General features: G+C 44.6%; 1 protein-coding gene across 50 annotated transcripts in view; it reads left to right on the top strand.

Moving 5' to 3' along the window:
- The window catches only part of LOC141171932 (uncharacterized), a 152,485-nt gene that overhangs the window by 102,161 nt on the left and 37,787 nt on the right, over positions 1–12,537 (top strand). For 37 of the 50 annotated variants that reach the window (XM_073655635.1, XM_073655617.1, XM_073655620.1 and 34 more), the window contains 6 exons: positions 808–837; positions 1,083–1,136; positions 2,956–3,009; positions 3,260–3,289; positions 3,532–3,576; positions 11,554–11,607. The exons of 3 other annotated variants lie outside the window; for them this stretch is intronic. In XM_073655635.1, coding sequence (XP_073511736.1) covers positions 808–837; positions 1,083–1,136; positions 2,956–3,009; positions 3,260–3,289; positions 3,532–3,576; positions 11,554–11,607 — 267 coding nt within the window. The remainder of the gene's footprint in view (positions 1–807; positions 838–1,082; positions 1,137–2,955; positions 3,010–3,259; positions 3,290–3,531; positions 3,577–11,553; positions 11,608–12,537) is intronic. 10 more of the 50 variants (XM_073655633.1, XM_073655615.1, XM_073655611.1 and 7 more) reach the window with 5 other exon arrangements.

A 12,537-nucleotide genomic window follows, 5' to 3' on the forward strand; every position in this document is an offset into this window, starting at 1 on the left:
AGGGGTCCCAGGATCGCTGCTGCCGGAAGCTTCTGGCAGCAGTGGAGGCAGGAGTGGGGCCATGGACGAGATGTTCGGCAGTGCAGGGGCTACGCCGACAATTTGTGACAACCCTATTTTCCTTGCCACACCTTTCATACTCTTCAATGCGGTGGACACCGGGAAAATGGCCGCCGGAGGCTGCGCATGCGCAGATTGAGATCTTTGCACCGAGATCTCGTCTCCCGATCACAGCTCCTCGATTTCAATTGCCCATGCACCACCTCCGGTGGACATTTTCCTGGCATCCACATCATAGAAATATGGAAGGTCCTGGGCTTTGGGCTTTCACAAAATGTAGACGGAGCCCCCGCACCACTGAACACTTAGTTCTTCCAGCCTGGGACCCACAGCCACGGCCCACTCCTGCCGCCGCTGATCATCCCATCCTACCAGCCTGGAACTCGCAGCATCTCCTGTCTCTGCCAGCAGTGACCATGCCACCTGGGACCCCGCTCCACCGCCGCTGCCCCATAGGAAGGCTACCGCAAAAGTGGACTATAACATGCACCTTTTTGTTAAAAAAAAAAAATTCCTATTTTTCTCCCCAAAATTTGGGGTGTGTCTTATAAACAGGTGTGTCTCATACTTTGTAAAATAAGGTATATACATAGTAACTATGCTAACAACTAAGAGCTAAAGCTTCCATATCTGAGTCCAAATGCAACAAATATAAGAAATTACTTAGTTGTGAATATTATTTTTTTTTAGCTTATGGTGTAAATAATTTTAAAAAATTATTAACATAAAATTGCATTTTTTTAACAGATACCGGAGGAAATCTTTTATCAGATGCAGGTAAATTGACTTCCGCAGTGAATATGATGTTACATGGTAGAAGAATCAGCTGCAGGACAATATACCTTCATTTTTTCATCAGTTTTGTTTGCCTACACAAAAATTTACAAACTTTTGCAAAAAGTTAAAGTTTCCTTAAAATTAATGAAGTTATTTTTTTAGAGCTGTGAAAATTACACATAAGTTCATTTTTCACAATGATAGAGAACAATGGATCATGTTCTGCATTTTTATTGTGTTCGAAGGTGACGTACTGCATGGAATTGGTGGAACTGGAGGAGTCACGACTAATGGATTAAGTGAGTGGTCATTAATTTATTTGTTTCAAGTACATGAATAAATCTTAGGAAGGGAGCACACGACAGTATAAAAAAATTGGTCCAAATTTCATCCAGAAAACTTGGACAATTTTATTCTCACTTGTCATCCGTTTTTTACAGCATCAGCTATTAATCATTTACAGGACCATTTACAGTTTCCTATTTTACAGAATTGCAATGTATTTGTAAATATCGGTTGCTATACTGTGGCATCCAATTTTTTTCTCGCACCCAAAGAATTGAATGGGTGAGTCTCATTAGATTTCCGGAGTAAAATCAAGCATGCTGCGCTATTTTTCTCACGCCAATTAGGTCTGAGGAAAGATAAGTTAATCTGCATTGCCTCATTGAATAACATTGGTCCAAGTGCAATTTTTTTATCGGATTGCCCTTGTCCAATTTATACCATCGTCTGCATGAGTCTTGATAATTGTCCCAAGTTCCACGACTTTTCCCTGAAATGTTCTGAGCTGCGGTACCGGCAAAGTCATGTAGAAGCTTCTCATTAGTCTGAAAGAACATTGAAGAGGCACTGAAGTCCTAGAAAGTCCTGTGATTTCTTTGACTGCTATGTGTAATAAAATATTTTATCTATTTTTATAGATGGTGGTGGCAAACTCTCAATAACAGATAACTACGCCCAAGCAATGTCTAGTAATGTTCAATATTTTATATGAAAAAATATGGACATTCTTTAAGATGCATTGGAGTGAATGCCTTTGCGTGAACTGCACCGAAAAGCATAGGCCATAATGTTAATGTAAAGGAGTCAAGAAATCAAAAAGATTTTGTTACAATGAGAATCAATGAATGACATGATCAACTACATAAGTACAAATAGCAGGTTTAGACATGAGGCTAGAGGAGCTAATCCAGCAACGTAGATCCTTAAAATCCCATCCATCACATTGATAACCGCAGACGCGTTTCAGACTCCAGCTTTACTCATTGCAATGATGTAATGAATAAAGACAAAGTCTGAAACCCGTCTGCAGTTATGTATGTGATGGATGGGATTTTAAGAATTTTAAGGATCTACGTTGCTGGATTTGCTTCATTATCTACAAGGACACTTTCCATACTACAATGTTTCCGTAAAGTCAGGATGTCCTACTTGGGTGAGCTGAAGTTTTCCTTCTTGGTAGACATGAGGTTGTTTTATATGTCTAACAGTTTGAAATTGTGAATCACAAATATACTTCTATAAATGATGTGTTATCAACAGAGCCTTATACTGAAAAATAAAAACACCAAAAATTTAGAGACGAGCAAACCGGTTCGAGGAGAACATAATTTCCCTCCAATTTTTCCAAAAAATCTGAATCCTTAGAATTTTTTTTTGTCATTGACTTTGTCCAAATTCAGCAAAATGATGGGGAGATGGCTACCATTTTGCTGTTTAAAGAGATTGAAAAGAAATTATTAATACTTATTCACCTGTTGCACAACCAAGCTACATCCGATCCCTTCTTTCCTTTGCGCATGGCTTCCTCCATGGTTGCTATGCATCGGGGCTTCAAGGGTTGAGTAGTTCTCTAGCACATGACAGGTGAGGGTCAAGGGGAATATTATTTTTTTTTCACCCAATGATTGTTAGGCTCTGGGTCTGGCGACACCCTAAGGCATAATAAGGAATATTGAATTTGCATTTAAATTATTCAATGCAAATCAAATTTACTTGAAATTCGGCAGATTAGCTCATCACTAACAAACTAAAAAACAGAAAAAAAAATCTGTAAGAAAAATCCAAGAGAATCTACGAGCAACATTTATTAATAATAATCTTCTCTACGAATAGGTGGCACGTCATCAGTGACCGGGAGAGGACCAGGATTAATATCGGGAGTCCTCAGTGAGTAATCATGGGGAAGGCACTTCAGTATGATAAGAGGATACAATGTGTGACATAAATGTAGAGTAATAACTGTGTCAAAAACTAAGAACCAAAACTTTCAGATTTAGATCCAAATACAACAGATCTAAGTCAATGATTTACCTAATTGTAAACATAATCTGTATCATTTTTCATTTTAGTTTTTAGCTTCTAGTAAAAATATTTTCTTAAACAAAAAGTTACTAAATTAAAATTGCATTTTTTTCAGACGCTGGAGGAAATCTCTTACAGAATGCAGGTAAATTTACTTGGCGGTTGTATCCTGAGCGGTATATGATGTCTCAAGGGTATAACGGTATTATTGCTCCTTACATGCTCCATCCGGTACTGATCTGTTAGACTTTGGTCCTGTTAGACTATGGATAATTCTGTTCCTTAGTACGGTGCTACATTAATACTGTGGTTTAATTGTAGGAGAGTTTGAAGATATAAGTGTAATAATTCACATACACTGTATTTGATTATTTTTCTATTTTATAGGTGGAGTACTGAAAGGTGCTGGAGATACGACAGGAGGGCTGACCGGTGAGTATCAGTTTGGTGGCAGTAGTAGTAGAAGCATCACCACAGTAGTAATGAGAGCAGAGTACTGACTGCTGTAGTAGAGGCTGGTAGTAACAACTGTAGAATGATGGTTCAGAAAAGTATTAATGTTGACTAGTAATAATAGTAGTAGGTCAGGAAGTTGTAGCTGATAATAATAGCAGTGATACAACTAATAGTGCTTAGAACATTTTTTTTATTCTTTAAGTACTTTTCAACCCCTTTACCCCCCAGTCTGTTATCACCTTCCTGACAGTGCCAATTTTTTCAATTCTGACCAGGGTCATAGAATCATAGAATCATAGAATCATAGAATGGTAGAGTTGGAAGGGACCTCCTGGGTCATCTGGTCCAACCGCCTGCTCAAAGCAGGATTCACTAGATCATCTCAGACAGATGTCTGTCCAGCCTCTGTTTGAAGACGTCCATTGAAGGGGAACTCACCACCTCTCGTGGCAGCCTGTTCCACTCAATAATCACCCTAACTGTCAAAAAGTTTTTTCTAATATCTAATCTCTTTAATAACTCTGTAACGCTTCAACCAATCACAGTGATTCTGAAATTGTTTGTTTGTGACACATTGTACTTTATGTTAGTGGTACATTTAGGATGATATTTGTTGCATTGATTTGTTAAAATATCGGAAATTTGTAGAAAGTTTGAAAATTTAGCAGTTTTCCAGCTTTTCATTTTCATGCCCTTAAATCAGTTAGTTCTAGCACACAAAATAGTTCATAAATAATATTTCCCACATGTTTACTTTACATCAGCATCATTTTTTTATTTTTTTGTTTTCTTTTTCTTAGCGAGTTAGAAGGGTTAAAAATGTATCAGAAATTTCTCATTTTTCCAATAAAATTTACAAAACCAATTTTTTGAGGGACCACATCACATTTGAAATGACTTTGAGGGGCTTATATTTCAGAAAATACTCAAAAGTGATACCATTTTAAAAACAATACCCCTCAAAGTGCTCAAAACGGCATTTGATAAGTTTGTTAACCCTTTCGGGGCTTTATAAAAGTTAAAGCAATGTGGAAGAAAAAAATCAATAGTTTACTTTTTCCCCAAAAATGTTGCTTTATCCCCAAATTTTGCATTTTCACAAGTGTAACAGGAGAAAATGGACCATACAATATGCTGTGCAATTTCTCCTGAGTACATGAAATCCATATGTGGTGGAAAACTACTATTTGGGTTCACAGCAGTGCTCGGAAGGGAACGAGCACCATTTGACTTTTGATACGCAAAATTGTCTTGAATCGTTAGCGGACATCATGTCGCCTTTGGAGAGCCCCTGATGTGCCTAAACAATGGAAATCCACCACAAGTTACCCCATGTTGGAAACTAGAACCCTCAAGGGCACCTTAAACCCTATGGTGGGAAGGGGAAAAAAGGTTGTGTCCGTGGGGTAGGTGTTAAAGCAACAGTAACATCTGCAGAAGAAAGACCATCTTCCAGCCAAACTAAAATGTCTACTTCTTTTAGCGAACAATGCGATAAGATCCCTTTCTTATGGCCAAGACAATCGCTACAAATTCCAGATGAGGCACAAAAACAGCAGGTGCTTCAATGGATATCAAGTGCTCCTTTAAGTGTGCTCTCCTCCACCTCAACTTCAACATTACAAATACTCCAGTCCTCAGAGGTGTCACCCCAATCGCACTTGCTTCCTCACAGCCCCCAAATCTCCTGCTGCCCATCTGAGTATGGGGTAGAACAGATGGTTGAGTCTGCAGAGCTGTTTACTCATACTATAGCCTGGGAATCAGCAGTCGGCTCCAGAGCTTCTGTGAATCCAGACAAGGAAATGATCTGCACTGATGCCCAGAATCTTTATGAGTCAGATCCAGGACCAGACGCAGAAGGTTCTGACCATAATGTAGATCCTCATTCCCAAACTGTAACTCCTGTTGGTGGAGACAATGAGGATGACGATTATGAGACTCAAATACCTGATTGGAGCAACAACTTTAGTTTTTTGTCAGGGCAGGAACAGGTTGGCTCTTAGGAAGACGGGTGTGACACAGAGTGATGATGATGAGGTTGGAGATCCCACTTACTGTCAACCCACAGTCAGCCAAGAGATGAGGTCAGCAGAAGAGGTAGAGGAGGAAGCTAGTGACGACGAGGTCAGGTTGCGCCTTCCTGGACAGAGATGTAGTACTGGAAGCACATCAACAACTGCATCCTCAAACACAACTCTGCCTCTGACCACAAGTCGTGGTGGCTCTTCAGGTCGCATGGGTGCTAAACCTTGCATAGCCTGGGCATTTTTTCAGATCGATAAAGATGACCCAACTCGTGTTATCTGTAACATTTGTCAGCAAAAGCTAAGTAGAGGCCAAAAAATACATAGTTTGAGTACTTCATGCATGAACCGGCAAATGGACATGAAGTTGCAGTGGGAAGCTCACTGTGCTACAATGCGGCCTAGCCGGCCGGGCCAACCACTGTCTGCCACATCTTGTGCATCTGCGGCCTCTTCATCCTCTGTGACTGGGGGGACAGCAGTCACACCTGTTTTGGGACACAGACTTGCCACCTCTTTACCCGCAACAGCCAGCGTGATTGGCAGGTCATCATTTTCTTTGGAGGTGGTAACACCAGCTGGTGTTGAGCGCTGTCCGACATCGATAGCACCACCTTTGGATCAAGGCAACCTAACATGTCCGCCTGCATCTTCCTCACAGACCGGCAGTTTGCCGGGGACACCCTTATCAACCCTGTCTAAGCACAAAAGCCAGCCCTCGGTCCCTCAGATGTGGACAAGTAAAAGACCATTTCCTCCTAGCCATGAGAAAGCTAAGAGGTTGAATTTCACCATCTGCAAGCTCTTGGCTACAGAAATGCTGCCTTTCCACCTGGTGGACACAGAGGATTTTCGAGACCTTATGTCCGTCGCAGTGCCCCAGTACCAGATGCCCTGTCGGCACTACTTCTCAAAGAAAGGTGTGCCTGCGCTCCACCAGCATGTTGCACACAACATCATCGCTTCTTTGAGAAACTCTGTGTGTGACAGGGTGCATTTCACCACAGACACTTGGACGAGTAGGCATGGATAGGGGCGTTACATGTCGCTGACTGGACACTGGGTAACTATGGAGACAGCAGGACAAGGGGCTGCTGTCCAAGTCTTGCCGACCCCACGAGTTGTGCGTCAATCCTCTTTATCTCAAAGTTCCTCCACTGCTTCTGCCTCCTCAACCTCCTCTCGGTCCTCCACCTGCACCCAAAGCCTGTCTGGTCATGCCACAAGCTTTCTAACTGCGCAGAAGGGATCCTGCACACCTCCTTACTATGCTGACAGTAGGTCTCAACGTAATCAGGCGGTTTTTACTTTGAAATGTCTGGGAAATGTAAGTCACACAGCTGAGGAGTTGTGGTCGGCTCTGGAGAACCAATTTCATGAAAGGTTGTCTCCACTGGACCTGAAACCAGGGAAGGCCGTGTGCAACAATGCTGCAAACCTGTGTGCGGCCCTTTGCCGGGGCAATGTCACACATGTGCCTTGTATGGCTCACGTGTTGAACCTGGTTGTCCAGCAATTTTTAGCCGACTATCCCGGACTAGATGGCCTTTTGCAGAGGCCACGGTCGCTGTGTGCTCACTTCCGCCGTTCGCATCCCGCAGCTCAGCGACTTACATCTCTACAGAAGTCGTTGGGCCTGCCACTTCACCGGCTAAAATGCGATGTGCCTACCCGGTGGAATTCAACTCTGCACATGCTGCAGCGACTGTGGCAGCACCGACAAGCCCTGGTGCAATATGTTCTGATGTATAGCCTGGGCCACCGAGATCCAGAGGTGGGACAAATCACGCTGGAGGAGTGTTCTCAGATCAGGGACCTATGCACCCTTCTGCACAGTTTTGAAATGGCAACGAAGATGTTTAGTGCTGACGATGCCATTATCAGCATGACTATTCCGGTGATTTACATGCTGGAGTACATGTTAAACAGAATTCGGAGTCAGGTGGTGGCACAAGAGGAGGTGGAGGAAGTAGAGGAGGAGGAGTTGTATGCGGAAGGGCTAACATCTGCAAGATCCAGACGGTCGTCAGCACCAAGGTGGCAGGCATGTGAGGGTGGGGGAGATGGTTTTACCAGGGCGCATGGTAGCAGCCAAACTAGTGAGGAAGGTGCAGGAGCCCAGGAAGAAGTGGAGGACGAACTGATGGAAGACTCATCAGATGAGGGAGACCTTGATCACATTTCTGTTGTGCGAGGTTGGGGGGAGAGGACAGAGGAAGGAAGCATGATTGTTACCTCGCCACCAACACAACAGGGACTTGGTACTCCTGGATGCGCAAGACACATGAGTGCCTTCTTGCTGTACTACCTGCAACATGACCCTCGAATTGTGAGAATTAGAAATAATCCTGACTACTGGGTGGCCACACTCTTAGATCCCCGGTACAAAAGTAAATTTGCAGAAATTATTCCTGCCATAGAAAGGGATGCATGCATGCAGGAGTATCAGCAGAGACTGTTGCAGAATCTTACATGTGCTTTACCACAAAACACCAGTGGTGCACGTAGTGAATCTTACAGTTCTAACTTGCCAACCGTGGTCTGTATGGAGTTGTTCAATAAAGGGCCCAAAATTAAGATAACATAGACGGGAGAGGTCTCTATGAATAGGAATTCCTAAGTATTTGATACCCTGTGAGGGCCAGGCAAAGGGAAAGTTGGACTGGATGGAATCCTGTATGGATTTGGGGAGGGAGACATCGAGGGCCTCAGACTTCGCTGCATTGATTTTAAAATTTGACCATGTAACAAAGTGATCTATTTTAGCCATAACAGCAGGGATGGATATATGTGATTGAGTGATATATACTAGGACATCATCAGCAAATGCAGAGCACTTGTACTCAGTGCCTCCCACCTCAATCCAACTAATATTGGGGTTATGGCGAATTGATGAGAGCAGGTGCTCCGTCACTAGGATGTATAAGAGAGGGGACAGAGGACATCCCTGCCTTGTCCCATTGGTGATTATGAAAGGTGATAAAAATGTTCTGACGCACCCTCTGGGCCTTGGGACCCCCGGAGCTGGACCCTGTTTGGTGGATGCTGGTGGTTGTAGTCTCCGTGGCGGCGACCCGGTTCCGTGGCTCAGGGTGGTCAAACCAGTGGCGGAACTATTTATGTGGTTTTGATGTTTAAATGTCCGACTACGCCACCCGTGGATTGCGGTCAGAGTGAACCGCCGCTGCAGGGCAGACCGCTGAGGCTGGTGTTGTGGGTGCAGCAGAGCGTAGTATAACTCCCCACGGGAGGAGTATAGCCTCAGGGCAGTGTATGCGGAGGATGGGGGTGATGGTGCAGGGCAGCAGCAGTAACGACACGGAGTCAGTGATGCAGTCCAGGGCCTTTACTCACAGTTCTTATTATCCAGACCACTTCTGCAGGTAACGGCTGCCCACGTCGTACTGTGCTCACCAGGTGAGGGGCTCAGACAACTCCCAGATAACTTTGGAGCACTTCATAGGACCCCCTTTGTGTGTCCTTTGTCTGGCCTTTCTTACCAACGCTTCTGTCCGGCTGCCTCGGGCCTCCTCTTGGTAAACTTGGCGCCAGTTTCCCTGACCCTATGTGGTGCCTTCCTAGCGGGTGTAGCGAGGGGCTGCGCCACATAAAATGTCACAGCCTCTGGTTTCTAGCTGAGGGTCGTTTCCCGCTTCCACTAGTTTCGGGGACCGGTCTCCCCCTTTGGCCTGACCCCTCCATGCAGGTGGATTCGGGCGTGCGGTGGCGACTCGCCTGTCCGCATCCCTGGGATCCCTTCGTTCCTCGTTCCTGGAGCCTTCTCTGTTCCTCTTCCTTCCTTCTCCCTCTTCCAGGCCTGGGCCTCTGTTACTAGGCCCGCCTCCGTAGCAGAGCTCATGCCGAGCTCCTGCTCCCTGTCACTTCTTATCAGACTTCTCTGCACTGAACTAAGATGGTGCCCACCTTTTATACTCCCTTCTCAATGCACCCAGGAACTGCTTCCTCCCTGCTCCTGCACTACAGGGTTCCCCTTCCTCGGTGTTCCCTCCCCCCACTCCAGCCAGGGACAGGGACTGTCGTGCCCATCTCAGGGGCATATTGGTCGCCCTGCCCCACAGCAATGTGGTGTAATGCATGCAGGTGTCGGGGTCCTGATCCACACTCCATCCTTATCTGAGAGTGAGATATCACACCTCTGGGTGAGGTGCAATACCTCTGTAGCAACCGAGCCCTCGGGGTGCTACAGTTCCATTTATCTTCAGCCTAGGTGACATATTGCGATACAGGGCCATGATTTTGGCTATAAAAGGGTCCCCTAGGCCCCTACCCCAAGCTTTTTAAGAGAATAATATATGGCATGCGATACATAGAGGAGACTCTATGGAATGCTTTCTCAGCATCCAACGAGAGTATCTAATTACAAATTTTTAACTGCATCTAGCCTAGGAAATACTTTGTGCCTAGTAGCAGTGTCTGCTAGTCAGCGGATTATCCCGGCTGTTAAGCAAGCTACACCACCTGTAGTTTGGACACTTAATTTTTTCAAATGAAATGCTTCGGGACCCCGGGATACTCAGTGAAGAGCATCAGGAGGCACCCCAAGGCATAGGGGCTGGGACTGGCGGTAGGATGCCTTGCGGTGGACCGCCGAGCTCGATCCTTATAAAAGCTTTTTAACTGCAGCAGCTTTAGTGGACGCTACTGGAGCTGGAATTACGCGGCTGCAGGCATGAGACTTGCCCTCCAATAGATCCTTGTAAATGGATTTAAAGTGTATTCATTCAAATTAGAGAGACAATTTAAATTAAAAAGCTTAGAGCTGCCTCCACCACAGGGGGACTCACTCGACCCACCAGCGGACAGGCACCAGTATTGGGAGAGGGGGGCTGGCCGTCAGGGTTCACCGCGGCTCTGGCACAAGCCCGGCGACTCGGAGGTGGCACGGGCAGGAATGGACTGGCCGTATCGGCTTCGCACTTCTTTGCTTTTAGAAGGGCATGGCATGCCTATATCTGTGTCTCCCCCTCCTTTTACTCCTCCACCTCTTTTCTTTTCGCATGACTATATGTACTTGCCACTTTTCCATGTGTTAGTTGTGTCTTCTGAGCAGTTTGTCAGGTTTTGGACACCTTTGAAGGTGTTTTCTATGTGTTTCTATGTGTTTTTGTTTGCTTGCCATTGGTTTTAATGGTGTTCGAAGGTGTTCGACGAACAGTTCGACGAACAGTTCGGCGAACACACGGGTGTTCGACAAACCGAACCAAACTCGAGCACTACGGGGGTGGCTCAACACTAGTTATAATGTGGTGGCATATGTGAGTTGTGTAGAGTACATCAGGTTGGCATATGTGAGTTGTGTAGAGTACATCAGGTTGGCATATGTGAGTTGTTTAGAGTACATCAGGTTGGCAGGGCATCACTATGGTGATCATAGTGAGGTCCGATTTTCTCGGAATGTTGAGAAGATAGAAAAAGAAAATTTCTCCATCTTTATCGGTCTTCTGAGTGCACAACTACACAACTCACATACGCCAACCTGATGTGTGATTCAGAGACCGATCAGAATGTGATTAGCACAATCAGATCAATTTCATGGATGAGAGAAAACACTGTCCTGTGACCCCAGCCTTATTGTGAGATTCGGCAAGCCTGAACCCATTAACCCCTTCCTTATTCTAGTAGTATAGATAGCAAATGTAGACATGACGTTCTGTATGTCTGATGCACTGCAAACATAAATGACAAGTATTCTTCCGTAACAGTATGACATCAACAGACCCTTAGAGTGAAAAATAAAGACATCAGAATTATTAATCAAGAAAAAAATATGAAAAAATTTATGAAAAAAAAATATGTTCTGTGTAACTGAAAACTGTCTAATCTGCAAATGTTTCTTACAAGTGCAGCTAAAACAATGGAGAATCTACCAGTGCCATTTACTAATGATATTCTTCGCTTGGAACAGGTGGCAAAACATCATCTCCCGGGCTGATAAAAGGAGTAGTGTCTGGAGTACTCAGTGAGTAATCATGGGGAAGACTCTTCCATATGATAAGAGAATGTATTTCTTGACTTACAGTATTTTTTGGATTATAACACGCACCCCCCCCCCAATATTTGGGGGCAAAATGGAGGTGCGTCTTATAATCCAAACTGTAGCTGCGATGGAGCGTACTGGCTGCGGTGGAGCGGGGTCCCAGGATCGCTGTTGCCGGAAGCTTCTGGCGGCGGTGGAGGCAGGAGTGGGTCATGGCTGCAGGCTCCATGCTGGTAGGACGAGATGCCTGGCGGTGCAGGGGCTCCGCCGACATTTTGTGACAGTTTTATTTTCCTCCCCACACCTTCCATACTCTTCTATGCAGTGGACTTCGGGAAAATGGTTGCCGGAGATCTTTGCACCGAGATCTCGTCTCCCAATCTCGGCTCCTTGATCTCAAATGCCCATGCACCACCTCCGGTGGACATTTTCCTGGAGTCCACTGCATAGAAACACCTACAAGAAGCAAAATGAACAAAAACCCTGCTGTAAATAAATAAAAAGCAAATTCATTTAAATAAAATAGAGTTCTTAGGAACACTGTTTTGAAAAAAAATAGTATAAAAGATATCTCACCATGACAAGGTGAACCTGTTTGGGATAGTCCTACACTGTCTAATATTAAAAATCTTACCATGTGTCAAAGTTGACTTCAGTGTGTATAAGGGCAGACAAAGGCCCAGGCCCCAAACTGTGATCACAAGCCAAGCAAAGCTTTTTCAATGTATTATCCAGCTCAAGAAAGGGGGGCCACACCTAGGTTTGCACAGAATGCAAAAAAATACAAAGAAAAAAAACACAATTTGAGCTTGGTTTAAGATGGTATACATGCATCACATAAAGGCATGTTTCACAATGGCCATAAATCAGAAAAACCTACAAGAAGCAAAATGAACAAAAACCCTGCTGTAA

Source organism: Phyllobates terribilis, unplaced genomic scaffold (assembly GCF_046119375.1).
Source record: "Phyllobates terribilis strain yellow unplaced genomic scaffold, ASM4611937v1 Scaffold_12__6_contigs__length_324123572, whole genome shotgun sequence".
Lineage (NCBI taxonomy): Eukaryota > Metazoa > Chordata > Amphibia > Anura > Dendrobatidae > Phyllobates > Phyllobates terribilis.